This window comes from Tachyglossus aculeatus, chromosome Y4, assembly GCF_015852505.1.
Source record: "Tachyglossus aculeatus isolate mTacAcu1 chromosome Y4, mTacAcu1.pri, whole genome shotgun sequence".
Taxonomy (NCBI): domain Eukaryota; kingdom Metazoa; phylum Chordata; class Mammalia; order Monotremata; family Tachyglossidae; genus Tachyglossus; species Tachyglossus aculeatus.
Window position 1 is genome coordinate 6255374 of NC_052096.1, and position 27574 is coordinate 6282947.

General features: G+C 51.7%; 1 protein-coding gene across 2 annotated transcripts; it reads right to left on the bottom strand.

Moving 5' to 3' along the window:
• Positions 1 to 27151, bottom strand: RNF115 (ring finger protein 115). 2 transcript variants are annotated; one of them, XM_038768313.1, is made up of 9 exons: positions 27021 to 27151; positions 16364 to 16422; positions 11017 to 11104; positions 9229 to 9440; positions 9066 to 9137; positions 5858 to 5930; positions 5360 to 5453; positions 5070 to 5185; positions 1 to 809 (listed from the first exon to the last, which is right to left on the bottom strand). In XM_038768313.1, the coding sequence occupies exons 1-9, from the start codon at positions 27132 to 27134 to the stop codon at positions 678 to 680; spliced, it is 960 nt and encodes a 319-aa protein (XP_038624241.1). In that variant the 5' UTR covers positions 27135 to 27151; the 3' UTR covers positions 1 to 677. The 2 variants fall into 2 exon arrangements, with proteins under 2 accessions (XP_038624241.1, XP_038624242.1); XM_038768314.1 differs by lacking the exon at positions 27021 to 27151 and adding an exon at positions 16555 to 16636.
• Between the last annotated feature and the right edge of the window lie 423 nt (positions 27152 to 27574).

A 27574-nucleotide genomic window follows, 5' to 3' on the forward strand; every position in this document is an offset into this window, starting at 1 on the left:
TTAATTCCTGAAGGTTTATGAACTGTTACACATCCAAGAACCGGTCATCAACCGAGTGGGCCGCGGCGGCCCCTCCCTCCTCCTTCCCCCCCACCTCCCCGGCGTCGGAGGACGGCGGCAGCGTGGGGGGGGGGAAGGCCCTGGGACGGGGTGGGCACCCCCCGGCCCGGAGGAGCTTTAAGGAAAGAAACAAAGAGCCAAACGAAACCCCCAAGTCCCTAAAAACGAGCGGAATCGAAGGGGGACGTGGCCACGACGCTCTGGCTTCGTCCCGTCGTTGGTCCCCGGAGGAGAGCCCGACCGGCGGGGGGAGAGATCGCTCCCGTCGCAACGCCAACGGAAACACATTCAACCCAACGGGGTGGGGGGGAGGCGGTGATTTGGGGAAAGGGGGGGACGGGTTGGACCTATAAAATCCACGTGACGCCGGGGTCGGACCGGCCTTCGCCCGACCTGCCCCTCTCCGGGGACGCCCCCGGGACCGGGCATCCCGGCGGAGGGTCGAGGGCGCCGGCCGGAGTTAATATTAAGGGCGAGGGGAGGGAAAGGGGGGGCGGGAACGGGAGCGTGAGGTTCCTATTTTTACCTACTACTCTCGAATTTCTTTCGTGTTTTTGTGTGTGTCGGTTGTTTTTTTTTTTTATACAATTTACACGGGCGCGGGCCGCGGGGCCGGCTCAGAAAGTCCATCGGTCGTGCAGTTGGCTTTCGCCGGCAAAGCCGTTGCTCGTGGAGGCCTCGGGGGCCCGCGTGTGCCGAGTCGAGTCCTCGCCGTTCAGGCTCTTCCTGCAGACGGGACACGTGTCGTGCTGCAAAACAGACCGGGGCCGCCCCCGTCACGGGGAGGCTCCGCCCGATGACCCTCCCGTCCCCCCGCGGGCCGGGATCGTCCCTCTCGATCGCCTTTCCGAGCGCTCAGGAATAATAACGACGGCATCCGTTAAGCGCTTGCTACGTGCCAAGCACGGTTCTAAGCGCTGGGGGAGATACAAGGTGATCGGGTTGTCGGGTGATCGGGCTCACAGTCTTCATCCCCGTTTTACAGGTGGGGGAACTGAGGCTCGGAGAAGTGACCGGCCCAAGGTCACCCGGCTGACAAGCGGCGGAGCCGGGACTAGAACCCAAGACCTCCGACTCCCGAGCCCGGGCTCTTGCCGCTGAGCTACGCTGCTTCATCTGGAGAATGGCACGGGGCTCTGCCCACGGCGAGACGGAGACGACCGCGTGAACGGAAAACCAACGGACGACGGTAATCGGGGGCTCTGTGAAGCGCTTGCTACGTGCTGGGCGCCGTTCTAAAGCGCTGGGGCGGACACCGGCAGATCGGGGTCGACCCGCTTCCCCGTCCCGCGTGGGGCTCTCCGGCCCTCCTCCCCATTTTCCGGATGAGGGAACTGAGGCCCGGAGGAGTGGATCGACTCGCCTGAGGTCACAGGGGCCTCGCCCCATCTCCCTCCCTCTGCTCTACCCCCTTCCCTGCCCCACAGCACTTGTGCAGCGCTTAGAACATACTAAGCGCTTAACAAATACCGACGTTATTATTATATATTTGTACATATTCATTATTCTATTCATTTTATTAATGATGTGTATACAGCTATAATCCTATTTTGACGGTATTGCTGTCATTGTACAGATTTATTACTCTACGTGCGCATATTTACTATTCTATTATTATATATTTGTACATATTCATTATTCTATTCATTTTATGAATGATGTGTATATAGCTATAATCCTCTTTTGACGGTATTGCTGTCATTGTACAGATTTATTACTCTACTTGCGCATATTTACTATTCTATTATTATATATTTGAACATATTCATTCTATTCATTTTATGAATGATGTGTATATAGCTATAATCCTATTTTGACGGTATTGCTGTCATTGTACAGATTTATTACTCTACTTGCGCATATTTACTATTCTGTTATATATTTGTACATAGTCATTATTCTATTCATTTTATTAATGTGTATATAGCTATAATCCTATTTTATCTATTTTGACGGTATTGCTGTCATTGTACAGATTTATTACTCTATTTTACTTGCGCATATTTACTATTCTATTATATATTTGTACATATTCATTATTCTATTCATTTTTTTAATGATGTGTATATAGCTATAATCCCATTTTGACGGTACTGCTGTCATTGTACAGATTTATTACTCTACTTGCGCATATTTACTATTCTATTATTATATATTTGTGCATATTCATTATTCTATTCATTTTATGAATGATGTGTATGTAACTATAATCCTATTTTGACGGCATTGCTGTCAATGTACAGATTTATTACTCTACTTGCGCATATTTATTATTCTATTATATATTTGTACATATTCATTATTCAATTCATTTTATTAATGTGTATATAGCTATAATCCTATTTTATCTATTTTGACGGTATTGCTGTCATTGTTCAGATTTATTACTCTTGCGCATATTTACTATTCTATTATTATATTTGTACATATTCATTATTCTATTCATTTTATTAATGATGTGTATATAGCTATAATACTATTTATTTTGACGGTATTGCTGTCACTGTACAGATTTATTACTCTATTTTACTTGCGTATATATACACTATTGTATTATTATATATTTGTACACATTCTATTCATTTTATTAATAATGTGTATATAGCTATAATCCTATTTTATCTATTTTGACGGTATTGCTGTCATTGAAGATTTGTTACTCTATTTTACTTGCGCATATTTACTACTGTATTATATTTGTACATATTCATTATTCTATTCATTTTACTAATGTGTACATAGCTATAATCCTATTTTATCTATTTTGACGGTATTGCTGTCATTGTACAGATTTATTACTCTATTTTACTTGCGCATATTTACTATTCTATTATTATATTTGTACATATTCATTATTCTATTCATTTTATTAATGATGTGTATATAGCTATAATCCTATTTATTTTGATGGTATTGCTGTCATTGTACGGATTTATTGCTCTATTTTACTTGTGTATATTTACTATTCTATTATAATATATTTGTACATATTCTATTCATTTTATTAATGTGTATATAGCTATAATCCTATTTATCTATTTTGACAGTTGCTGTCATTGTACAGATTTGTTACTCTATTTTACTTGCGCATATTTACTATTCTATTTGTACATATTCATTATTGTATTCATTTTATTAATGATGTCTATATAGCTATAATCCCATTTATCTATTTTGACGGTATTGCTGTCATTGTACAGATTTATTAACCTATTTTACTTGCGCATATTTACTATTCTATTATTATATATTTGTACATATTCATTATTCTATTCATTTTATTAATATGTGTATATAGCTAAAATCCAATTTATTTTGACGGTATTGGTGTCATTGTACGGATTTATTACTCTATTTTACTTGCGCGTATTTGCTATTCTATTATTATATATTTGTACATATTCATTATTCTATTCATTTTATTAACGATGTGTATATAGCTATAATCCTATTTATCTATTTTGATGGTATTGCTGTCATTGTACGGATTTATTGCTCTATTTTAATTGCGCATATTTACCATTCTATTATTATATATCGGTACATAAGCGCTTAGTACAGTGCTCTGCACAGTAAGCGCTCAATAAATATGATTGATTGATTGATTCGTTATTCTATTCATTTTATTAATGATGTGTATATAGCTATAATCCTATTTATCTATTTTGACGGTATTGCTGTCATTGTACGGATTTATTGCTCTATTTTACTTGTGCATATTTACCGTTCTATTATTATATATCTGTACATATTCGTTATTCTATTCATTTTATTAACCATGTGTATATAGCTATAATCCTATTTATCTATTTTGACGGTATTGCTGTCACTGTACGGACTCATTACTCTATTTTACTTGTAAATTTTTACTATTCTATTTAGTTTAATGACGTGCATTTAGTTTAATTCTATTTGTTCCTACGACCTGACACCCGTCCACACGTTCTGTTTTGTCGTCCGTCTCCCCGTTCTAGACTGGGAGCCCGCTGTTGGGGTAGGGACCGTCTCTATACGTTGCCAACTTGGACTTCCCAAGCGCTTAGCCCAGTGCTCTGCACACAGTAAGCGCCCAATAAATACGATCGAATGAATGAATGAATGCTTTCTTTCTGTCGCCTGTCTCCCCCTTCTAGCCTGCGCGCGCCCGCTGTTGGGTGGGGACCGCCTCTATGGGGTCTTCCCAAGCGCTTAGCGCACAGTAAGCGCTCAATAAATACGACTGAATGAATGCACGGTGGAGGTGCGATGAGGGCCTACTGAGGGCTCACCTCTTCCAGGAGGCCTTCCCACACTGAGCCCCCTTTTTCCTCTCCCCGGCCCTAACTCCTTCCCCTCATCGTCATCATCATCAATTGTATTTATTGAGCGCTTACTATGTGCAGAGCACTGTACTAAGCGCTTCGGAAGTACAAATTGGCAACATACAGAGACAGCCCCTACCCAACAGTGGGCTCACAGTCTAAAAGGGGGAGACAGAGAACAAAACCAAACATACTAACAAAATAAAATAAATAGGATAGATATGTACAAGTAAAATAGAGTAATAAATATGTACAAACATATATACACATATACAGGTGCTGTGGGGAAGGGAAGGAGGTAAGATGGGGGGATGGAGAGGGGGACGAGGGGGAAAGGAAGGAAGGGGCTCAGTCTGGGAAGGCCTCCTGGAGGAGGTGAGGTTCCCCTCCCCACAGCACCTGGATAGATGTTTGGACGGACTTATTATTCTACTGATTTCACTTGTACATGTTTACTATTCTATTTATCTGGTTAATGCCGTGCACTGAGCTTTAATTCTATTTGTCCTGACGACCTGACACCCGTGCCCCTGTTTTGTTCTGCCGTCCGCCTCCCCCTTCTAGCCTGTGAGCCCGTCGTCGGGTCGGGACCGCCGCCTTGGACATCCCCAGCGCTCAGCCACGCAGTAAGCGCTCGAGAAATACGGTGGAATGAACGGATGAATGGCGCCCGGGCTCTACCCACTAGGCCTCCCGCCCCGGGCTCACCAGCTCCAGCCAGGGCACGATGCAGCGGCTGTGGAAGAAGTGGCTGCAAGGTAGCTGGCGGACCTCTTCGCCCACTGTGTAATCGTCCTTGCATACTGGGCACTCCAGACCCGTGTCTGCGGGGCGAGAGGACGCCGGGCCGGGCGACCGGACCCCCCCCCCGAGGGGCCGCGGCGGGGAGGGGAGGCGTCACGCCGGCCCCCCCCACCGCCCCGACTCCCGCGCCGGCCAAGCGCCGCGACCGCCCGCCCCGTCTGCCCCCCGCCAAGCGCCGCCAGGGCGGGACCCACCGACTTGTTCCTGAGTTACTGTCACCGTGGGAAGCGACGTGATCTTCTCCTTATCGGCCGGGGGCGGGCCCGTGTTCTCCAGCTGGCCCAGGAGCTGCGCGGGCAGACGGGAGCCCCCCGCCCCGGGGACTCAGCACCCCCCCCGGGGCGGGGGAACGGGCCCAGGCCCCGGGGAAACCGAGGACCGAGAGGGCAGGGGAGGTCGGCAGGGGCGTGGGCGGCGCTGAGGGGTGGGATCAACCAATCAATCGTATTTACTGAGCGCTTACTGTGTGCAGAGCACTGGACTAAGCGCTTGGGAAGTACAAGTTGGTAACATATAGAGACAGTCCCTACCCAACAGTGGGCTCACAGTCTAGAAGATGGGGGATGGGGATGGGGGCAGTTTCCTCCTCCTCCCGGGCGGGGAGCCGGCCCCCCGCTCTCTGCCGGGAAGATGAGACACGGGGGATGTGGGGGGGACAATGTGGACCCCCACCCCCGGTCCCGGCGACGCACCTGCGTGACGATGGCGTCCAGGCCCGTCTGGCCCCAGGCGTAGTCCCCGGGGTTGGAGTGCAGCATCCCGCTCCTGTCAGGGGGCCGACCGGGGCCGGGGGAGAGGAGACGGGAGCCGTCAGGGCGCGGACGGACCCTCGCCCTCCGGCTCCCGGCCGGGCTGGGGGGGGAGACTCCTGCCTCTAATGACGGCAGTTGTTAATCAATCAATCAATCATCAATCGTATTTATTGAGCGCTTACTGTGTGCAGAGCACTGGACTAAGCGCTTGGGAAGTCCAAGTTGGCAACATCTAGAGATGGTCCCTACCCAACAGTGGGCTCACAGTCTAAAAGGGGGAGACAGAGAACAAAACTAAACACAGTAACAAAATAAAATAAATAGAATAGATATGGACAAGTAAAATAAATAAATAAATACAGTAATAAATATGTACAAACATATATACAGGTGCTGTGGGGAAGGGAAGGAGGTAAGATGGGGGGGATGGAGAGGGGGGCAGGGGGGAGACATGTTAAGAACCTACTATGCACCAAGCACTGTTTAAAGCGCTGGGGAAGACAAGGTAATGAGGTTGTCTTACACAGAGTCTTCATCCCCATTTCTACATATATACCTGTATTTATGTTTGTACATATTTATTACTCTATTTATTTATTTTTACTTGTACATATCTATTCATTTTATTTTGTTAGTATGTTTGGTTTTGTTCTCTGTTTCCCCCTTTTAGACTGTGAGCCCGCTGTTGGGTAGGGACCATCTCTAGATGTTGCCAACTTGGACTTCCCAAGTGCTTAGTATAGTGCTCTGCACACAGTAAGCGCTCAATAAATACGATTGATGGATTGATTTTCCAGATGAGGTCACCGAGGCCCAGAGAAGTTAAATGACTTGCCCAAAGTCACACAGCTGACAAGTGGTGGGGCCGGGATTAGAACCCATGACCTGTGACTCTCAAACCCGGGCGCTTTCCACTGAGCCACGTGAGAGCTCGTCGTGGGCAGGGAACGGGTCTGTCTGTTGTTAATAATATAACAGTAATGTTGGTATTTGTTAAGCGCTTACTGTGTGCCACGCACTGTTCTAAGCGCTGGGGGAGATACAAGGTAATCAGATTGTCCCACATGGGGCTCCCGGTCTTCATCCCCATTTGACAGATGAGGGAACTGAGGCCCAGAGATGTTAAATGACTTGCCCAAAGTCACACAGCTGACAAGTGGCGGGGTCAGGATTAGAACCCATGACCTTTGACTCTCAAACCTGGGCTCTTTCCACTGAGCCACTTGAGAGCTCATCATGGGCAGGGAACGGGTCTGTCTGTTGTTCATAATATAATAGTAATTTTGGTATTTGTTAAGCGCTTACTGTGTGCCATGCACTGTTCTAAGCGCTGGTTGAGATACAAGCTAATCAGGTTGTCCCACGTGGGGCTCACAGTCTTCATCCCATTTGACAGATGAGGGAACTGAGGCAAAGAGAATAATAATGATGGCATTTATTAAGCACTTACTACATGCAAAGCATTGTTCTAAGCGCTGGGGAGGTTACGAGGTGATCAGGTTGTCCCACGGGAGGCTCACAGTCTTCATCCCCATTTTCCAGATGAGGGAACTGAGGCCCAGAGAAGTGAAGTGACTTGCCCGAAGTCACCCAGCTGCCAAGTGGCGGAGCCGGGATTTGAACCCACGACCTCTGACTCCCAAGCCCGGGCTCTTTCCACTGAGCCACGCTGCTTCTCTGTTGTTGTTCTACCGTCCTCTCCCGGGCGCGCAGTCCAGTGCTTTGCACAGAGGAAGCGCTCAACATCTAGAGACGGTCCCTACCCAACAGTGGGCTCACAGGCTAGAAGGCGTGACCCCTGACTCCAAAGCCCGTGGCTCTTTCCACTGAGCCGCACAGCCTCGCTCCGCCAGTTGTCGGCTGTGTGACTTTGGGCGAGTCACTTCACTTCTCTGGGTCTCGGTTCCCTCATCTGGAAAATGGGGATTGAGACTGCGAGCCCCCCGTGAGACCGCCTGATCACCCTGTCACCTCCCCAGCGCTTAGAACAGTGCTTGGCACATAGTAAGCGCTTAATACATGCCATTACTATCTATTATTCTCTGTAGCTTGTATCCTCCTCAGCACTTAGAACGGTGCTCTGCCCATAGTAATCACTTAATAAATGCCATTATTATTATTATTGCTATTAACCCTGAGAACAGGGTCTCCCTGTAGGCCCGGAAGGTCCGTATCCTCCAGCCCCCGGCTGGCCGAGCCATATGTTTGTACATATTTATTACTCTATTTCATTTTGTTAATATGTTTGGTTTTGTTCTCTGTCTCCCCCTTCTAGACTGGGAGCCCACTCTTGGGTAGGGACCGTCTCTATATGTTGCCAACTTGGACTTCCCAAGCGCTTAGTACAGTGCCCTGCACACAGTAAGCAGTGCTTCGCACATAGTAAGCGCTTAACAAATGCCATTAAAAATAAATAAATAAATAAATACGATTGATGATGATGACGACCGTCTCTATATGTTGCCAACTTGTACTTCCCAAGTGCTTAGTCCAGTGCCCTGCACACAGTAAGCAGTGCTTCGCACATAGTAAGCGCTTAACAAATGCCATCAAAATAAATAAATAAATAAATACGATTGATGATGATGATGATGACTGTCTCTACATGTTGCCAACTTGTACTTCCCAAGTGCTTAGTACAGTGCCCTGCACACAGTAACCAGTGCTTCGCACATAGTAAGCGCTTAACAAATGCCATTAAAATAAATAAATAAATAAATACGATTGATGATGATGACTGTATATGTTGCCAACTTGTACTTCCCAAGCGCTTAGTACAGTGCCCTGCACACAGTAAGCAGTGCTTCGCACATAGTAAGCGCTTAACAAATGCCATTAAAAATAAATAAATACGATTGATGATGATGATGACCGTCTCTATATGTTGCCAACTTGTACTTCCCAAGCGCTTAGTCCAGTGCCCTGCACACAGTAAGCAGTGCTTTGCAAGCGCTTAACAAATGCCATTAATAAATAAATAAATAAATACGACTGATGATGATGACTGTATATGTTGCCAACTTGTACTTCCCAAGCGCTTAGCCCAGTGCTCTGCACACAGTAAGTGCTCAATAAATGCAACTGATTGATTGATTGATCAATAAATACAACTGAATGAACAAAGGGCAGCCCGCGGTCCGGCACGTACCAGGAAAAGGGGTGGGGAGACCCCGGGATGCTCGAATTGGCAAAAAATCCCGCGAAGATCTGCTGGATGATCCTGCAAGAGAGGGAGCGGGGGTGGGGGGGGTGGGTCGCCGGGCGGCGGTCCGGTGCGGTGCGGTCCGGTCGGGGGCCCCCCCCCCCCTTACCCTTCGATGGCCGGGGACCTGTCGGGGCGGGAGGTGCCCCGGGAACGGAAGCGCCGGGTGACGGGCAGCCGCGGGGGCCGGCTGGGGCCCCAGAGGTCCGCGTGGGCCTGGTGGCCCCGCTCGCTGTCTCGGCCGTCCTGGTCCAGCGAGCTGCTGCTGAGGAATGGACGGAAGTCCGGGAAGAACATGGTGTGGTCCAGGTGGTCCCAGAGCTGGGGGCGGACACACAAACACACAAACACACACAGCGTCAGCGGGGACCCCGGCCCGGGAAGGAAGCCCCTCGCCGAGGGGAAAATAGCCATTGACTAATCGACGATGGCACCTGCGAAGCGCTGCCTCTGCGCCTGTATATCCGTTTGTACATATTTATTACTCTATTTTACTTGTACGTACTCGTTCTATTTATTTTATTTGGTTAATGTGTTTTGTTTTGTTGTCTGTCTCCCCCTTCTAGACTGTGAGCCCGCTGTGGGGTAGGGAGCGTCTCTGTAGGTTGCCAACTTGGACTTCCCGAGCGCTTAGTCCAGTGCTCTGCACACAGTAAGCGCTCAATATGATTGAATGAATAGGGAACGTCTCTATAGGTTGCCAACTGGTACTTCCCAAGCGCTTAGTCCAGTGCTCTGCGCACAGTAAGCGCTCAGTAAATACGATTGAATGAATGAATAGGGAACATCTCTATAGGTTGCCAACTGGTACTTCCCAAGCGCTTAGTCCAGTGCTCTGCACACAGTAAGCGCTCAAAAAATACAATTGAATGAATGGATAAATAGGGACCGTCTCTAGAGGCTGCCAACTAGTACTTCCCAAGCGCTTAGTCCAGTGCTCTGCACGCAGTAAGCGCTCAATAAATACGATTGAATGAATGAATGAATAGGGACCGTCTCTATAGGTTGCCAACTGGTACTTCCCAAGCGCTTAGTCCAGTGCTCTGCACACAGTAGGCGCTCAAAAAATACAATTGAATGAATGGATGAATTGGGAACGTCTCTATAGGTTGCCAACTGGTACTTCCCAAGCGCTTAGTCCAGTGCTCTGCACGCAGTAAGCGCTCAATAAATACGATTGAATGAATGAATGAATGAATTGGGTAGGGACCCCCTCTAGATGTTGCCAACTTGTACTTCCCAAGTGCTTAGTCCAGTGCTCTGCACGCAGTAAGTGCTCAATAAATATGATTGAATGAATGAATGAATTGGGTAGGGACCGTCAATATATGTTGCCAACTTGTACTTCCCAAGCGTAGTCCAGTGCTCTGCACGCAGCAAGCGCTCAATAAATACGATTGAATGAATGAATGAATGAATTGGGTAGGGACCCCCTCTAGATGTTGCCAACTTGTACTTCCCAAGTGCTTAGTCCAGTGCTCTGCACACAGTAAGTGCTCAATAAATATGATTGAATGAATGAATGAATTGGGTAGGGACCGTCAATATATGTTGCCAACTTGTACTTCCCAAGCGTAGTCCAGTGCTCTGCACACAGCAAGCGCTCAATAAATACGATTGAATGAATGAATTTACTACTCTATTTATTTTATTTTGTTAATATGTTTTGTTTTGTTCTGTCTCCCCCTTCTAGCCTGTGAGCCCGCTGTCGGGTAGGGACCGTCTCTAGATGTTGCCAACTTGGACTTCTCAAGCGCTTCGTCCAGTGCTCTGCACACAGTAAGCGCTCAATAAATACGACTGAAGGAATGAATGAATGGCTTGGTGATGGGGACCCCCTGATGTGAGGACGCCCGCCGGGGTTTCTGCGCTGTCCGCCGTCCCCGGCGGGTCTCACCTCTGCAAACTGGGCGGATGTGCTGTCGTCTAGGCCGCCTCCGCTATTGCCGCCCCCGCCGCCGCCGCCTCCGCCGCCATCTAAAAAACTGAAGAGGGGCCGGGCTGGGCGACCAAGAAAATTCTGGGAAGCGGGCATCCCGCCCCGGAAACCGAGGGCGGTGGGAAGCTGATCCGGCCGACGATGGGGGATCCATCGGGGGCACGCAACACCCCCCCACCCCCATGACACACACATGGGCACAGAGCAGGGAAGCAGCGCGGCTCAGTGGAAAGAGCCCGGGCTTGGGAGTCGGAGGGCCATGAGTTCTAATCCCGGCTCCGCCCACTGTCAGCTGGGTGACTCTGGGCAAGTCCTTTCACTTCTCTGGGCCTCAGTGACCTCATCTGGAAAATGGGGATTAAGACTGGGAGCCCCCCGTGGGAAAGCCCCAGCGCTTAGAACAGTGATTTGCACATAGTAAAGTGCTTAATAAATGCCATTATTACTATTATTCTCTGGGCCTCAGTGACCTCATCTGTAAAATGGGGGTTAAGACTGTAAACCCCAAGTGGGACAACCCAATCACCTGGTAGCCCCACCCAGCACTTAAAACAGTGCTTTGCACATAGTAAGCGCTTAATAAATGCTATTATTATTATTATTATTCTCTGGGCCTCAGTGACCTCATCTGTAAAATGGGGATTAAAACTGTGAGCCCCCCCGGGGGACAACCTGATCACCTTGTAACCTTCCCAGCGCTTAGAACAGTGCTTTGCACATAGTAAAGTGCTTATTAAATGTCATTATTATTATTATTATTATTATTATTATTATTCTCTGGGCCTCAGTGACCTCATCTGTAAAATGGGGGTTAAGACTGTAAGCCCCAAGTGGGACAACCCAATCACCTTGTAGCCCCACCCAGCGCTTAAAACAGTGCTTTGCACATAGTAAGTGCTTAATAAATGCCATTATTATTATTATTATTATTATTATTATTATTATTATTATTCTCTGGGCCTCAGTGACCTCATCTGTAAAATGGGGATTAAAACTGTGAGCCCCCCCAGGGAACAACCTGATCCCCTTGTAACCTTCCCAGCGCTCAGAACAGTGCTTCGCACATAGTAAATGCTTAACAAACTCCATCATTATTATTAATATTAGTATGTCTGCTGTGTGACCTTGGGCAAGTCACTTCACTTCTCTGAGCCTCAGTGACCTCATCTGTAAAATGGGGGTTAAGACTTGTAAGCCCCACATGGGACAACCCGATCACCTTGTAGCCCCACCCAGCGCTTAAAACAGTGCTTTGCACATAGTAAGCGCTTAATAAATGCCATTATAATTATTATTACTACTACTATTATTATTATTATTCTCTGGGCCTCAGTGACCTCATCTGTAAAATGGGAATTAAAACTGTGAGCCCCCCGGGGGACAACCTGATCACCTTGTAACCTCCCCAGCACTTAGAACAGTGCTTTGCACATAGTAAAGCACTTAATAAATGCCAGTATTATTATTATTATTATTATTATTATTATTCTCTGGGCCTCAGTGACCTCATCTGTAAAATGGGGATTAAAACTGTGAGCCCCCCGGGGGACAACCTGATCCCCTTGTAACCTTCCCTGTGCTCAGAACAGTGCTTCGCACATAGTAAATAACAAACTCTATCATCATTATTATTAACATTAGTATCTCTGCTGTGTGACCTTGGTCAAGTCACTTCACTTCTCTGAGCCTCAGTGACCTCATCTGTAAAATGGGGGTTAAGACTGTAAGCCCCACGTGGGACAACCCGATCACCTTGTAGACCCACCCAGCGCTTAAATCAGTGCTTTGCACATAGTAAGCGCTTTAACAAATACCATTTTTATTAAAGTGCTTCACATGTCTTCTAGGGCTGAAGATATAGCTTTGGGCACTGTATCGTTCATTCATTCATTCAATCGCATTTATTGAGCGCTTACTGTGTGTAGAGCACTGTACTAAGCGCTTGGTAACAGCATAGTATATTACACTATAGTTGGTGGCTCATTGGAAAGCGCCCGGGCTTTGGAGTCAGAGGTTATGGGTTCAAATCCCGGCTCCTCCAACTGTCAGCTGTGTGACTTTGGGCAAGTCACTTCACTTCTCTGGGCCTCAGTTACCCTCATCTGTAAAATGGGGATGAAGACTGTGAACCCCAAGTGGGACAACCTGATCACCTTGTATCCTCCCCAGTGCTTAGAACAGTGCTTTGCACATAGTAAGCGCTTAACAAATGCCATCATCATTATTATTATTATAGTATAGTACAGTATAGCGAAGCAGTGCGGTTCAGCGGCAAGAGCCCGGGCTTTCGAGTCAGACGTCAGGGGTTCGAACCCCGCTCCACAGCTTGTCACCTGTGTGACCTTGGGCAAGTCACTTCACTTCTCTGGGCCTCAGTTCCCTCCTCTGTAAAACGGGGGTTAAGGCCGTGAGCCCCACGTGGGACAACTTGATCACCTTGTCAATTCCCCAGCGCTTAGTACAGTGCTTTGCACATAGTAAGCGCTTAATAAATGCCATCATCATTATTATTATGATGCACACACGGGGAACGACTCCTATTCACCTCTCTAGCAATGAAGTCGCCGGGCCAGGGACAGGGTGGGTCATGGGGTGGGGTAAGCGCTTAATAAATGCCATTATTATTATTATGATTATTATTATGATTATTATGATGTACACACGGGGAACGACTCCTATTCACCGCTCTGGCAATGAAGTCACTGGGCCAGGGACAGGGTGGGCCATGGGGTGGGGAGTCGGGGGGGGCGTGCGTGTGTGTTTTGGGGGGCGGACGTCCAGTAGGGTCCCTGGCACCGGTCTCTCCGTGTGCCCCGCGCCCGCCGGGCACCCCCAAACGACACCGAGGGGAAGGCCGGACGGGCCGAGCGGCCAGAACCCGGCCTGATCGGCGGGCGAGGACCCAGACTAGACACCCCCCCAGGGGACGGGGCCAAACCAGGGGCGGGCCCTGTCCCACTGGGGTCCCCGCAGCCAGGGGGGAAATCCAAATTCCACCTCATTTCGGGGGGTTTGGGGGCGGCAGCCGTGACCCCGTGCCGGCCGCTGTCCTAAGCGCTGGGGCGGTTACCAGCTAATCACGTCGGACACGGCCCCTGGCCCACACGGGGCTCCCTGCCTCAATCCCCATTTTGCAGATTGAGGGAACCGAGGCCCAGAGAATAATAATAATAATAACAATGATGGCATTTATTAAGCACTTACTATGTGCAAAGCACTGGTCAAAGTGCTGGGGAGGTTACAGGGTGATTGGGTTGTCCCACGGGGGGCTCAGAGGCTTAATCCCCATTTTCCAGATGAGGTAACTGAGGCACAGGGAAGTGAAGTGACTTGCCCAAAGTCACACAGCTGACAATAATAATAATAATAATAATAATAATAATAATAATAATAATAATAATAATGTCATTTATTAAGCACTTACTACGTGCAAAGCACTGTTCTAAGCGCTGGGGGAGGTTACAGGGTGATCGGGTTGTCCCACGGGGGGCTCACAGGCTTAATCCCCATTTTCCAGATGAGGTAACTGAGGCACAGGGAAGTGAAGTGACTTGCCCAAAGTCACACAGCTGACAATAATAATAATAATAATAATAATAATGTCATTTATTAAGCGCTTCCTATGTGCAGAGCACTGTTCTAAGCGCTGGGGAATTTACAAGGTGACCAGGTTGTCCCCCGTGGGGTTCACAGTGTTAATCCCCATTTTACCGATGAGGTAACTGAGGCCAAGGGAAGTGAAGTGAGTTGCCCAAAGTCACACAGCTGACGAGTGGCGGAGCCGGGATTTGAACCCGTGACCTCTGACTCCAAAGCCCGGGCTCTTTCCACTGAGCCACGCTGCTTCTCTAAGCAGAGAAGAGAAGGGAAGTGACTGGCCCCGGAGGCTGCCGGGAGCGGGAGGATGAACGGACAGGACGGGGCCTCCGTCTGGACTGCCGACTGGAGATCCCGGTTGCCCCGTGACCCCGCCCCACTCATCCTCCCCTGCTCCCCAGGACTCAGAAGGACCTGAGTTCTAATCCCGACTCGCCCGCTTGTCTGCTGGGTGACCTTGGGCAAGTGACTTCGCTTCCCTGGGCCTCGGTTCCCTCCCTTGAAAAATGGGGAGTCGCACCGTGAGCCCCGTGTGGGATGCAGACTGTGCCCAAGTTGGTTAAGCCTGCATCAACCCCGGCGCTCAGTACAGCGCCTGGCACGCAGGAAGCGCTGCTTAACAGACGTCATACACCGCTCCCAAACAGAAACGGACCGACGCGTTGAGCGCCGGCCTCTATACTGAGCGCTTCGGCGAGGACGGCCAAAGTGGGGGGCCCCGGTTCCTGCCCCCGAGGGGCTTCCGTGCTAAATGGAGGGGAGACGGACCAAGATGCGCTTAGAACAGTGCTTGGCGTGTAGTAAGCGCTCAACAACTACAATCATCATTATTATTTCCGGGGAGTGGGGGGCAGAGGGATGAAACAGGGAGCGCCCACACTGTCCCCAGCCCCTTCCTTCCTCTCCCCCTCGTCCCCCTCTCCATCCCCCCATCTTACCTCCTTCCCTTCCCCTCAGCACCTGTATATATGTTTGTACATATTTATTACTCTATTACTTATTTATTTTACTTGTACATATCTATTCTATTTATTTTATTTTGTGAGTATGTTTGGTTTTGTTCTCCATCTCCCCCTTTTAGACTGTGAGCCCGCTGTTGGGTAGGGACCGATGTTGCCGACTTGGATTTCCCAAGCGTTTAGTCCAGTGCTCTGCACACAGTAAGCGCTCAATAAATACGACTGAATGAATAAATCGCCATTATTATTATTATTTGTTCTGACGACACCTGTCCCCACGTTTTGTTTTGTTGTCTGTCTCCCCCTTCTCGACTGTGAGCCCGCTGTTGCGTACGGACCGTCTCTATATGTTGCCAACTTGGACTTCCCAAGCGCTTAGTCCAGTGCTCTGCACACAGTAAGCGCTCAATAAATACGACTGAATGAATAAATCGCCATTATTATTATTATTTGTTCTGACGACACCTGTCCCCACGTTTTGTTTTGTTGTCCGTCTCCCCCTTCTCGACCGTGAGCCCGCTGTTGGGTAGGGACCGGCTCTAGATGTTGCCAACTTGGGCTTCCCAAGCGCTTAGTCCAGTGCTCTGCACACAGTAAGCGCTCAATAAATACGATTGATTGATCCGTCCTCACAACCTGGCGGGCAGGTTGGGAATCCTGCCCCGGTCTGACGGAGTGGGGAAGAAGGGGGGGGAAACGCGGCTCAGCAGGCCCATCCCGCCCCCCCAAAACGTGGGCGGGGACTCTACCTGGACTCCTCGGTCACTTCTTCGATGAAGCCGGACTCGCAGCGGGGACAGATGTACTCCTGCCGCACAGGGGGACACGGAGGGAGCGGGGAGTTAGAGGGGCGCCGGGACCCCCGTCCCCGCTCCGGCCTCCCCCAGGCCCCCCCCAACAAGGACCGGGAAGTTCCCGTCCAAACCACTCCCTCAATCACATCCTGCTGGTGGCGGGCCAGGCCGGGGGGCGGAGAGGGACTCTTTCCCGCTGAGCGCGGGACCCCCGCCCCCGACATCGCGCCGGTCCCCGTCGGCCGGAAGCCCCCTCCCCTCCGCCCCCGTCCCCCACGTCACAATCGGGGAGGCCGCCCCCCACCCCCGGACTCACCCCCGAGGGGGGTCCTCGGCCCCTTTCCAAGGCCCGCCCCCACCCCTCGGAGCGCGTTTCCACTCGGGCTGCCCTCCAACGAGGATGACGGCAGCCGTTCGACGCTTACACTGCGCTAAATGCTGAGGTCGATACTACAGAAGCCCATCAGACGCTATTTCCCCTCCCACACACACACACCGGGGCTCTCTAAGAGGGAGGGAGGACGGGTATTTTTTGTCCCCCATTTTGGAAGGGAGGAAACTGAGGCCCAGAGAGGGCTAAGGGGCTCCCAGAGAGGGAATTAAACTCCTCCCCCTGGGCTTCCAGGCTGTCCATCCATCCATCCCCTCGCCCCCTCCAACCTCACCTCCCTTCTGTCCTTCTCCAGCCCAGCCCGCACCCTCCACTCCTCCGCCGCTAATCTCCTCACCATTAGGCCTCGTTCTCGCCCGTCCCGCCATCGACCCCCGGCCCACATCATCCCCCGGGCCCGGAATGCCCCCAATCCCTCTGCCCATCCCTCGCGCTCGCTCTCTTCCTCCCTTCAAGGCCCAACTGAGAGCTCACCTCCTCCAGGAGGCCTTCCCAGACTGAGCCCCTTCCTTCCTCTCCCCCTCGTCCCCCTCTCCACCCCCCCCATCTTACCTCCTTCCCTTCCCCACAGCACCTGGATAGATGTATATATGTTTGTACAGATTTGGTACTCTATTTATTTATTTATTTTACTTGTACATATCTATTCTATTCTATTTATTCTATTTATTTTATTTTGTTAGTATGTTTGGTTTTGTTCTCTGTCTCCCCCTTTTAGACTGTGAGCCCACTGTTGGGAAGGGACTGTCTCTATATGTTGCCAATTTGTACTTCCCAAGCGCTTAGTACAGTGCTCTGCACACAGTAAGCGCTCAATAAATACGACTGATGATGATGAAAGCCAAGGGCAAACCCAGGGCGAGGGGGTGGGATGGGGGAGGAGAAGAGGGGGTCCGGCCCCCTCCCCGGCCTGCGGCTCTCCGCAGCGCTTCGCAGACAAAACGGGAACTCCAGCCCGACAGTTTCCGGGGCCTCCCTCGCGTCTCCCAACCAGCCGATATCCGCCGTATTTATCCATCCAATCGCACTTATTGAGCGCTTACTGTGTGCATGGAAGCAGCGTGGCTCAGTGGAAAGAGCCCGGGCTTTGGAGTCAGAGGTCATGGGTTCGAATCCCGGCTCTGTCAATTGTCAGCTGTGTGACTTCAGTGCCTCAGTTAACCTCATCTGTAAAATGGGGATTAAGACTGTGAGCCCCACGTGGGACAACCTGATCGCCTTGTAACCTCCCCAGTGCTTAGCACATAGTAAGCGCTTAATAAATGCTATTATTATTATCTTTTAGACTGTGAGCCCGCTGCTGGGTAGGGACTGTCTCTATATGTTGCCAACTTGTACTTCCCAAGTGCTTGGTACAGTGCTCTGCACACAGTAAGCACTCAATAAATACGATTGATTGACTGCAGAGAACTGGACTAAGCGCCTGGGAAGTACAGGTTGGCAACCTATAGAGACGGTCCCTACCCGACAACGGGCTCACAGTCTTATTTATTGAGCGCTCACTGTGCGCAGAGCACTGTAACAAGCAACACCCCCCCCCCCCCACCGCCCCCAACTGGCTCCCCACCTGCTCAGTGCTACTGAGCATCCGTGGCTGTGAACCCACTGTTGGGTAGGGACCGTCTCTATATGTTGCCAACTTGGACTTCCCAAGCGCTTAGTACAGCGCTCTGCACACAGTAAGAGCTCAATAAATACGACTGATTGCTACTCTGCTTTAAAGCCCTCCTAAGAGCTCCCGCCTCCTCCGGGAAGCCTTCTCTGCCTGGTCCTGCTCTCGTCCGCCCACGCCGAGGGGGTCGTCCCTAGCTATGTCTTCTCCTCCGGCCGCGGGGCACCCCGGGGCCGCGCTCCGTGCCCGGCCGGTGCCATGGAGCCCGCGGGTCTGGGTTCGGGTGCCGCCCGGTGGCCCGTGTGGCCGAGAGGGAGGTGGGAGCCCGGCTCGGCGGGCACAGGCCCGTCAATCGCCAGGCTGCAGGCAAGCCCGGGATGTCCCGCCCTAGTTTGCACATAGTAAGCGCTCAGTAAATGCCATCATCATTATTATTATGCCTCGATTTCCCCAGCACTGGGCAACGCGGGGGAAATGGATGCCAGGCTGCCCGAGGGCAGAAGGGGCATAGCGGGTCCGCGCTCCGGCTAAGGTCGGGGACCCCCGACGAGGACTGTGAGCCCACTTGCCCAAGGTCACAAAGAGGACAAGCAGCGTGGCTCAGTGGAAAGAGTCCGGGTTTGGGAGCCAGAGGTCGTGGGTTCTAATCCCACCTTCGCCACATGTCTGCTGTGTGACCTTGGGCAAGTCACTTCACTTCTCTGAGCCTCAGTTCCCTCATCTGTCAAATGGGGATGAAGACTGTGAGCCCCACGTGGGGCAACCTGATCACCCTGTATCCCCCCAGCGCTTAGAACAGTGATTTGCACATAGTCAGCGCTTAACAAATGCCATTATTATTTATTTTATTTGTACATATTTATTCTATTTATTTTGTTAATATGTTTTGTTTTGTTGTCTGTCTCCCCCTTCTAGACTGTGAGCCCACTGTTGGGTAGGGACCGTCTCTATACGTCGCCAACTTGTGCTTCCCAAGCGCTTAGTCCAGTGCTCTGCACACAGTAAGCGCTCAATAAATACGATTGAATGAATGAGTGAATGAATATTATTATTATTAAGTGGGGGAGGCAGGATCAGAACCCAGGACCTTCCTACTCCCAGGATCGGGCTCTAGACACTAGGCCCCTCCCGGCCAAGGGTATGCCCACCAGCTAGGCTCCGAGACCCCCGCCCGGCTTCTAGTTGAGAAGCAGCGTGGTTCAGTGGAAAGAGCCCGGGCTTGGGAGTCAGAGGTCATGGGTTCTAATCCTGCCTCCGCCACTTGTCAGCCGGGTGACTTTGGGCAAGTCACTTCACTTCTCTGGGCCTCAGGGACCTCATCTGTCAAATGAGGATGAAGACTGGGAGCCCCCCGTGGGACAACCCTGACTACCTTGTATTCCCCCCCCACCCGCCCACAGCGCTTAGAACAGTGCTTCACACATAGTAAGCGCTTAACAAATGCCATCATTATTATGATAGCGGTTAGAGCCCGGGCCTGGCAATCGGAAGGTCCCCGGGTTCTCCAACTTCATAATAATAATGATGGCAGCGCTTACTATGTGCCAAGCGCTGTTCTAAGCGCTGGGGAGGTTACAAGGTGATCATCATCATCATCGATCGTATTTATTGAGCGCTTACTATGTGCAGAGCACTGTACTAAGCGCTTGGGAAGTACAAATTGGCAACATCTAGAGACAGTCCCTACCCAACAGTGGGCTCACAGTCTAAAAAGGGAAGACGGAGAACAAAACCAAACATACTAACAAAACAAAATAAATAGAATAGATATGTACAAATAAAATAAATAAATAGAGTAATAAATCTGTACAAACATCTATACATATATACAGGTGCTGTGGGGAAGGGAAGGAGGTAAGATGGGGGGATGGAGAGGGGGACGAGGGGGAGAGGAAGGAAGGGGCTCAGGTCGTCCCACGGGAGGCTCCCAGTCTTCATCCCCATTTTCCAGATGAGGTCACTGAGGCACAGAGAAGTGACCTGGCCAAAGTCATACAGCTGACAAGTGGCAGGGCCGGGATTTGAACCCACGACCTCCGACTCTCAAGCCCGGGCTCTTTCCATTGAGCCCCGCTGCGCTGTTCTAAGCACCGGGGTAGAGGCCGGTGAATCGGGGTGGACGCAGTCCCTGTCCCACATGGGACACTCACTCTTCATCCCCATCTTCCAGATGCGGTATACACATATGTATATATGTTTGTACATATTTATTACTCTATTTATTTATTTATTTTACTTGTACATATCTATTCTATTTAGTTTATTTTGTTAGTATGTTTGGTTTCGTTCTCTGTCTCCCCCTCTTAGACTGTGAGCCCACTGTTGGGTAGGGACCGTCTCTATATGTTGCCAACTTGGACTTCCCAAGCGCTTAGTACAGTGCTCTGCACATAGTAAGCGCTCAATAAATACGACTGATGATGATGATGATGACGCGGTCACTGAGGCCCAGAGAAATGTAATGACTCGCCCAGGGTCGCCCAGCAGGAGGGAGGCGGAGCCGGGATCCGAACTCGGGCCCGTGTTCTACCCCAGCGCTTAGACCAGTGCTTGGCACCTAGCGCTTAACCAGTGCCCCAGTGACCATTCCTGGTGATTGAGGAGGAGGCGGGAGAGGCGAAGCGGCTCGCCCAAGGTCACCCGGCCTCACCCTGCTCCGGGATGAATTGAGGGCACCTAACGCGTATCCAGCCCAGTGCGTAGCCTGGTGCCTGGCACACAGACGCGTAAATTCAATGCTGATGACTGCTGACCCTGGGATAACTCTTAGCCCAGTGCTCTGCACACAGTAAGTGCTCAATAAATACAACTGAATGAATGAATGAACTCTCGGTACGCAGTAAGTGCTCAATAAATACAACTGAACGAATAACTTTCCACGGGCTTTGATGCCTCCGGGCTTTCAGAGCGAATACCACAAAAATAAAAACATTCCCATGATGTATTTATAGTCACGTCTGCTTCCCCCTCTAGACTGCCAGCTCATCGTGGGCAGGGAACGTTCCTACCTATTCCGTCCTCTCCCAAGCGCCTAGTACAGCACTCTGCACACAGTGAGCGCTCAATAAATGCAATTAATAATAACGGCGGGATTTATTACGCGCTTACTACGTGCCAGGCAACGGACTAAGCGCTGGGGTGGATGCAGGAGCTCCTCAGGTTGTCCTTGGCCCCGTTTTACAGATGAAGAAAATGGGGCACAGAGAAGCGAAGTGGCTCGCCCAAGGTCACACAGGAGACGGAGGCAGGATTAGAACCCGGGCCCTCCGGGCTCTACCCACTAGACGACGCTGCTTCCCTATGAGGGATACTTGATGGCCCCTTACGAAACCCCGGAGGTAAGAGCAGCGGGGCCAGGTGGAAACAGCCTGGGACTCAGAGGTCCTGGGTTCTAATCCTGCTCCCCCCGCCCCCTTGTCAGCCGTGTGACCTTGGGCGAGTCACTCTGCCTCTCTGGGCCTTCAGTTCCCTCATCTGGAAAATTAAAAGCGGTGCGTCCTTTGTGGGACAGGGACTGTGCCCAATCTGAACATCTTGGATTTACTCCCAACACTCAGCGCAGTGTCTGGCGCATAAAAAGCCCTTAACCGATAACAAATAATAATAATAAAAATTTTTTTAAAAATGAACGTTTCGATGCCTCGGTGGGGATACACTCCCTGTTGCTACTTGGATGACGAGCCCCGTGGAGGGCAGGGCCTGTGCCTGACCCGGTTATCTGCATCCATCCCAGCGCTTAGTACAGTCCTTGCCACAGTGTAAGCGTTTAGCAAATACCCCCAGGTCTAGCAGTAGCAAGATGAGGGTGATGAATGGGGGCCGAGGGGCCGGCAGTCCAGAATCCCTGCTCTGCCCCCGGCCTGCCGTGTGACCTTGGCCGAGTCACTTCCCTCCACAAGATGTCCAGTCTTCCTCCCTCTTGGCCCGCTGGATCCGGCCCAGGGCTTGGCGCTTCATAAATAGCATCGCTGAGCTGGGGGGGGCTTCGGGGGGGGCCTAGAAGTGGCGTGCGGAAAGGGCCCGGGCCTCAGAGCCAGAGGGCCTGGGTTCCAATCTTGGCTCCGCCCCGTGTCTGCTGCATGACCTTGGTCAAGTTGCTTCACTTCTCTGGGCCTCAGTGACCTCATCTGGAAAATGGGGATGAAGTCCTAGTCCCCCAGCCCCCGACTGGGAGCCCCAGGCGGGACAAGGACCACCAAATGCAGCCCCCCCGTAGCTCTACCCTGCGCCCAGCACGGAGCCTGTTGCGTAGTAAGCTGGGGGGGGGGGGGGGTCGGAGCGCGTGGGGGTCTCCTGTGTGACCTTGGGCGACTCCCTTCACCTGTGTGGGCCTCGGCTACCTGGCCTGGAAAAGGGGCGATTCAGTTCCCTCCCCCCTGGCAACGGGAGGGGGGGGGCAGGAACAGCGCCTGGCACTGGTGAGGGGGGGTCTCTGGGTCACCCGGCGCAGTGTTTAGGGCAGTGCCTGGCACTGGCGGGGGTCTCTGGGTCTCGCTGGCGCAGTGCTTGGGGGGGTCTTGGGGTCCCCCAAGCACAGCGCCTGGCACTGGTGGTGGTGGGGGGTGTCTCAGGGTTGCCCCGGCGCAGTGCTTAGGGCAGTGCCTGGCACTGGTGAGGGTCCCGGGGTTGACTTAGCGCAGCGCTTAGGGCAGTGCCTGGCCCTGGCTGGGGGGATCAGGGTGGTAGTGCTTAGGGCAGGGCCTGGCACTGGTGAGGGTCTCAGGGTTGCCCTGGCACAGCGTTTAGGGCAGTGCCTGACCCCAGTAGGGGGGATCAGGGTAGTAGCGCTTAGTACCGCGCCTGGCACCGCCGGGGGAATCAGGGTCATAGCGGTTAGGGCAGGGCCTGGCACTGGCAGGGAGATAAAGGTCGTAGCGCTTAGGACAGGGCCTAGCACGCGTGGGGGGGTCTCGGGGTCACCCTGGCGCAGCGTTTAGGGCATGGCCTGATGCTGGCGGGGGGATAAAAGTCGTAGCGCTTAGGGCAGGGCCTAGCACCGATGGAGAGCGGGGGTGGGGGGGGATTCAGTGTCGTAGCAATTAGGGCAGGGCCTGGCACTGGCGGGGAGATTCACTCATTCATTCAATCGTATTTATTGAGCACTTACTGCGTGCAGAGCACTGTACTAAGCGCTTGGGGTCACAGCGCTTGGGGGGGTGCCGAGCACCAACTGGGGGTCTCGGGGTCGCCCTGGCGCGGCGTTTAGGGCAGGGCCTGACACTGGCGGGGGGATAAGAGTCGTAGCGCTTAGGACAAGGCCTAGCACCGACGTGGGGAGGATAAAGGTCGTAGCGCTTAGGGCAGGGCCTGACACTGGCGGGGGGATAAAGGTCATAGCGCTTAGGACAAGGCCTAGCACCGATGGGGGGGATAAAGGTCGTAGCGCTTAGGGCAGGGCCTAAGCCTTAGGAGACCTTCCCAGACTGAGCCCCATCCCCCCCGCCTTACCTCCTTCCCCTCCCCACAGCATCTGGATATGATGATGATGGCATTTATTAAGCGCTTACTACGTGCAGAGCACTGTTCTAAGCGCTGGAGAGGTTACAAGGTGATCAGGTTGTCCCACGGGGGGCTCACAGATTTAATCCCCATTTTACAGATGAGGGAACTGAGGCGCAGAGCAGTGAAATGACTTGCCCAAAGTCACCCAGCTGACAATTGAAGGAGCCGGGATTTGAACCCTTGACCTCTGACTCCAAAGCCCAGGCTCTTTCCACTGAGCCATGCTGCTTCTATAATGCATGTATGTTTGTACGTATTTATTACTCTATTTATTTTATTTGCACACATTTATTCTATTTATTTTATTTTGTTAATAGGTTTTGTTTTGTAGTCTGTCTCCCCCTTCTAGACTGTGAGCCCACTGTTGGGTAGGGACCGGCTCTAGATGTTGCCGGCTTGTACTTCCCAAGCGCTTAGTCCAGTGCTCTGCACACAGTAAGCACTCAATAAATACGACTGAATGAATAAAAGAATATATGTTGCCAACTTGTACTTCCCAAGCGCTTAGTCCGGCGCTCTGCACACAGTAAGCGCTCAATAAATACGATTGAATGAATGAATATGTTGTCAACTTGTATTTCCCAAGCGCTTAGTCCGGCGCTCTGCACACAGTAAGCGCTCAGCAAATACGATTGAATGAATGAACATATGTTGCCAACTTGTACTTCCCAAGTGCTTAGTCCAGTGCTCTGCACACAGTAAGTGCTCAATACGATTGAGTGAATATGTTGCCAACTTGTCCTTCCCAAACGCTTAGTCCAGCGCTCTGCACACAGTAAGGGCTCAATAAATACGACTGAATGAATACGTTGCAAACTTGTACTTCCCAAGCGCCTAGTCCGGCGCTCTGCACACAGTAAGCGCTCAATAAATACGATTGAATGAATGAATATGTTGCCATCTTGTACTTCCCAAATGCTTAGTCCAGCGCTCTGAACACAGTAAACGCTCAATAAATACGATTGAATGAATGATGCCAACTTGTCCTTCCCAAGCGCTTAGTCCAGCGCTCTGCACACGGTAAGCGCTCAATACGACTGAATGAATGAATGTTGCCAACTTGTCCTTCCCAAGCGCTTAGTCCAGTGCTCTGCACACAGTAAGCGCTCAATAAATACAATTGAATGAATATATGTTGCCAGCTTGTCCTTCCCAAGCGCTTACTCCAGTACTATGCACACAGTAAGCACTCAATACGACTGAATGAATGATGCCAACTTGTCCTTCCCAATCGCTTAGTCCAGCGCTCTGCACACAGTAAGTGCTCAATAAATACGGTTGAATGACGCCAACTTGTCCTTCCCAAGCGCTTAGTCCAGCGCTCTGCACACAGTAAGCGCTCCTTCTTCAGCCCAGCCCGCACCCTCCACTTCTCCGCCGCTAATCTCCTCACCGTTAGGCCTTGTTCTCTCCCGTCCTGCCATCGACCCCCGGCCCCCGTCCTCCCCCGGGCCTGGAATGCCCCCAATCCCTCTGCCCATCCGCCACGCTAGCTCTCTTCCTCCCTTCAAGGCCCTGCTGAGAGCTCCCCTCCTCCAGGAGGCCTTCCCACACTGAGCCCCTTCCTTCCTCTCCCCCTCGTCCCCCTCTCCATCCCCCCCGTCTTACCTCCTTCCTTTCCCCACAGCGCCTGTATATATGTTTGTACATATTTACTACTCTATTATACTTGTACATATCTATTCTATTTATTTTATTTTGTTGGTATGTTTGGTTTTGTTCTCTGTCTCCCCCTTTTAAGACTGTGAGCCCACTGCTGGGTAGGGACTGTCTCTATACGTTGCCAACTTGGACTTCCCAAGCGCTTAGTCCAGTGCTCCGCACACAGTAAGCGCTCAATAAATACGATTAATGATGATGATGACGGTGTTGGGTAGGGACCGTCTCTATATGTTGCCAACTTGTCCTTCCCAAGCGCTTAGTCCAGCGCTCTGCACACAGGAAGCGCTCAATAAATACGACTGAGTGACTGAATGAATGATGCCAACTTGGACTTCCCAAGCGCTTAGTCCGGCGCTCTGCACACAGTAAGCGCTCAGCAAATACGACTAAATGAATGAATATGTTGCCAACTTGTACTTCCCAAGCGCTTAGTCTGGTACTCTGCACACAGTAAGCGCTCTAGCGCTTAGAACAGCGCTTTGCACGTAGTAAGCGCTTAACAAATGCCGTCATCAATCCATAAAGACGAATGAATGAAGATACGTGGCCAACTTGTCCTTCCCAAGCGCTTACTACGGTGCTCTGCACACAGGAAGCGCTCAATAAATACGACTGAATGAATGAAGATATGTTGCCAACTCATCCCCCGGGCCCGGAATGCCCCCAATCCCTCTGCCCCTTCGCCGCGCTCGCTCTCTTCCTCCCTTCAAGGTCCTGCTGAGAGCTCACCTCCTCCAGGAGGCCTTCCCAGACTGAGCCCCTTCCTTCCTCTCCCCCTCGTCCCCCTCTCATTCCCCCCATCTTACCTCCTTCCCTTCCCCACAGCACCTATATATATGCATATATGTTTGTACATATTTATTACTCTATTTATTTTATTTGTACATCTCTATTCTATTTATTTTATTTTGCTAGTATGTTTGGTTTTGTTCTCTGTCTCCCCCTTTTAGACTGGGAGCCCACTGTTGGGTAGGGACCGTCTCTCTATGTTGCCAACTTGTACTTCCCAAGCGCTTAGTCCAGTGCTCTGCACACAGTAAGCGCTCAATAAATACGATTGATGATGATGATGATGATGATGACTGGACCGTCTCTCTATGTTCCCAAGCGCTTAGCCCAGTGCTCTGCACATAGTAAGCGCTCAATAAATACGATTGATGATGATGACTTCCCAAGCGCTTAGTGCGGCGCCCTGCACACAGTAAGCGCCCAATAAATACGATTGAACGAATGAATGACTGACTGGATGAATGAATGAAGAGGGCCTGGTGGGGGGGAGGGGAGCCGGTCCCGGCGGGGTCAGAGGTCAGCGCAGCGCCCCGCCCCTCCCCCCTCCCCTCAGACGGCTCCGGGGGAAGATGGCGGCCGGAAGGGGCCGCGCGCTCGACGCCCCCTCACGTCCCGTCCCCCCCACACACACACACCGCCCGCCCGCCCGTCCTTACCGGCAGCTTGGGGCTGACCTCGCCCTTGCAGCAGTGGCAGAAGAAGCGGTGCGGGGCCACGGCCGCCGCCGACGCGGCCGACGACGACGAGGACGACGACGAGGCCTCCGCCATCTTGGCCCGCGACGACCGGCCGGCCGCCCGGCCCTCAGCCCCGCCGCCCGCCTCAGCGCCGGACCCGGCAGACGGACGACGCGCCCGCGGGCTGACGTCACACGCACGCACGCGCTACGCAAGCACGCACGGCGGGAGGGAGGGAGGGGCGCGCGCATGCGCGCGGGCCGCGGCCAGCGGCCAGAGGAAGGAGGGGCGCGCGTGCGCGCGGGCCGCCGCCAGAGAGGGAGGGAGGGAGGTACGCGCATGCGCGCCGCCCGCGGCGAGAGCGGGAGGGAGGGGCCGCAGCCAGAGAGGGAGGGGGTGTGCGCAGGCCGCAGCCGGAGAGGGAGGGAGCAGACGCATGCGCGCAGGCCGCAGCCTGAGGGGCAGGGGCCTGAGCCAGAGTGGGAGGGGGTGTGCGCAGGCCGCAGCCCGAGAGGTAGGGAGCCTGCGCATGC

What these genes read in the sequence shown, in the direction of transcription:
- RNF115 (XM_038768313.1), bottom strand. Translation starts at nt 27,134, where the DNA reads ATGGCGGAGGCCTCGTCGTCGTCCTCGTCGTCGTCGGCCGCGTCGGCG. An exon ending in GAAGTGACCGAGGAGTCCAG is followed by an intron (nt 11,105 to 16,363) that starts GTAGAGTCCCCG and finishes GCCCCTCTTCAG; the next exon opens with TTTTTTAGATGGCGGCGGAG. An exon ending in AGGTCCCCGGCCATCGAAGG is followed by an intron (nt 9,138 to 9,228) that starts GTAAGGGGGGGG and finishes CCTCTCTTGCAG; the next exon opens with GATCATCCAGCAGATCTTCG.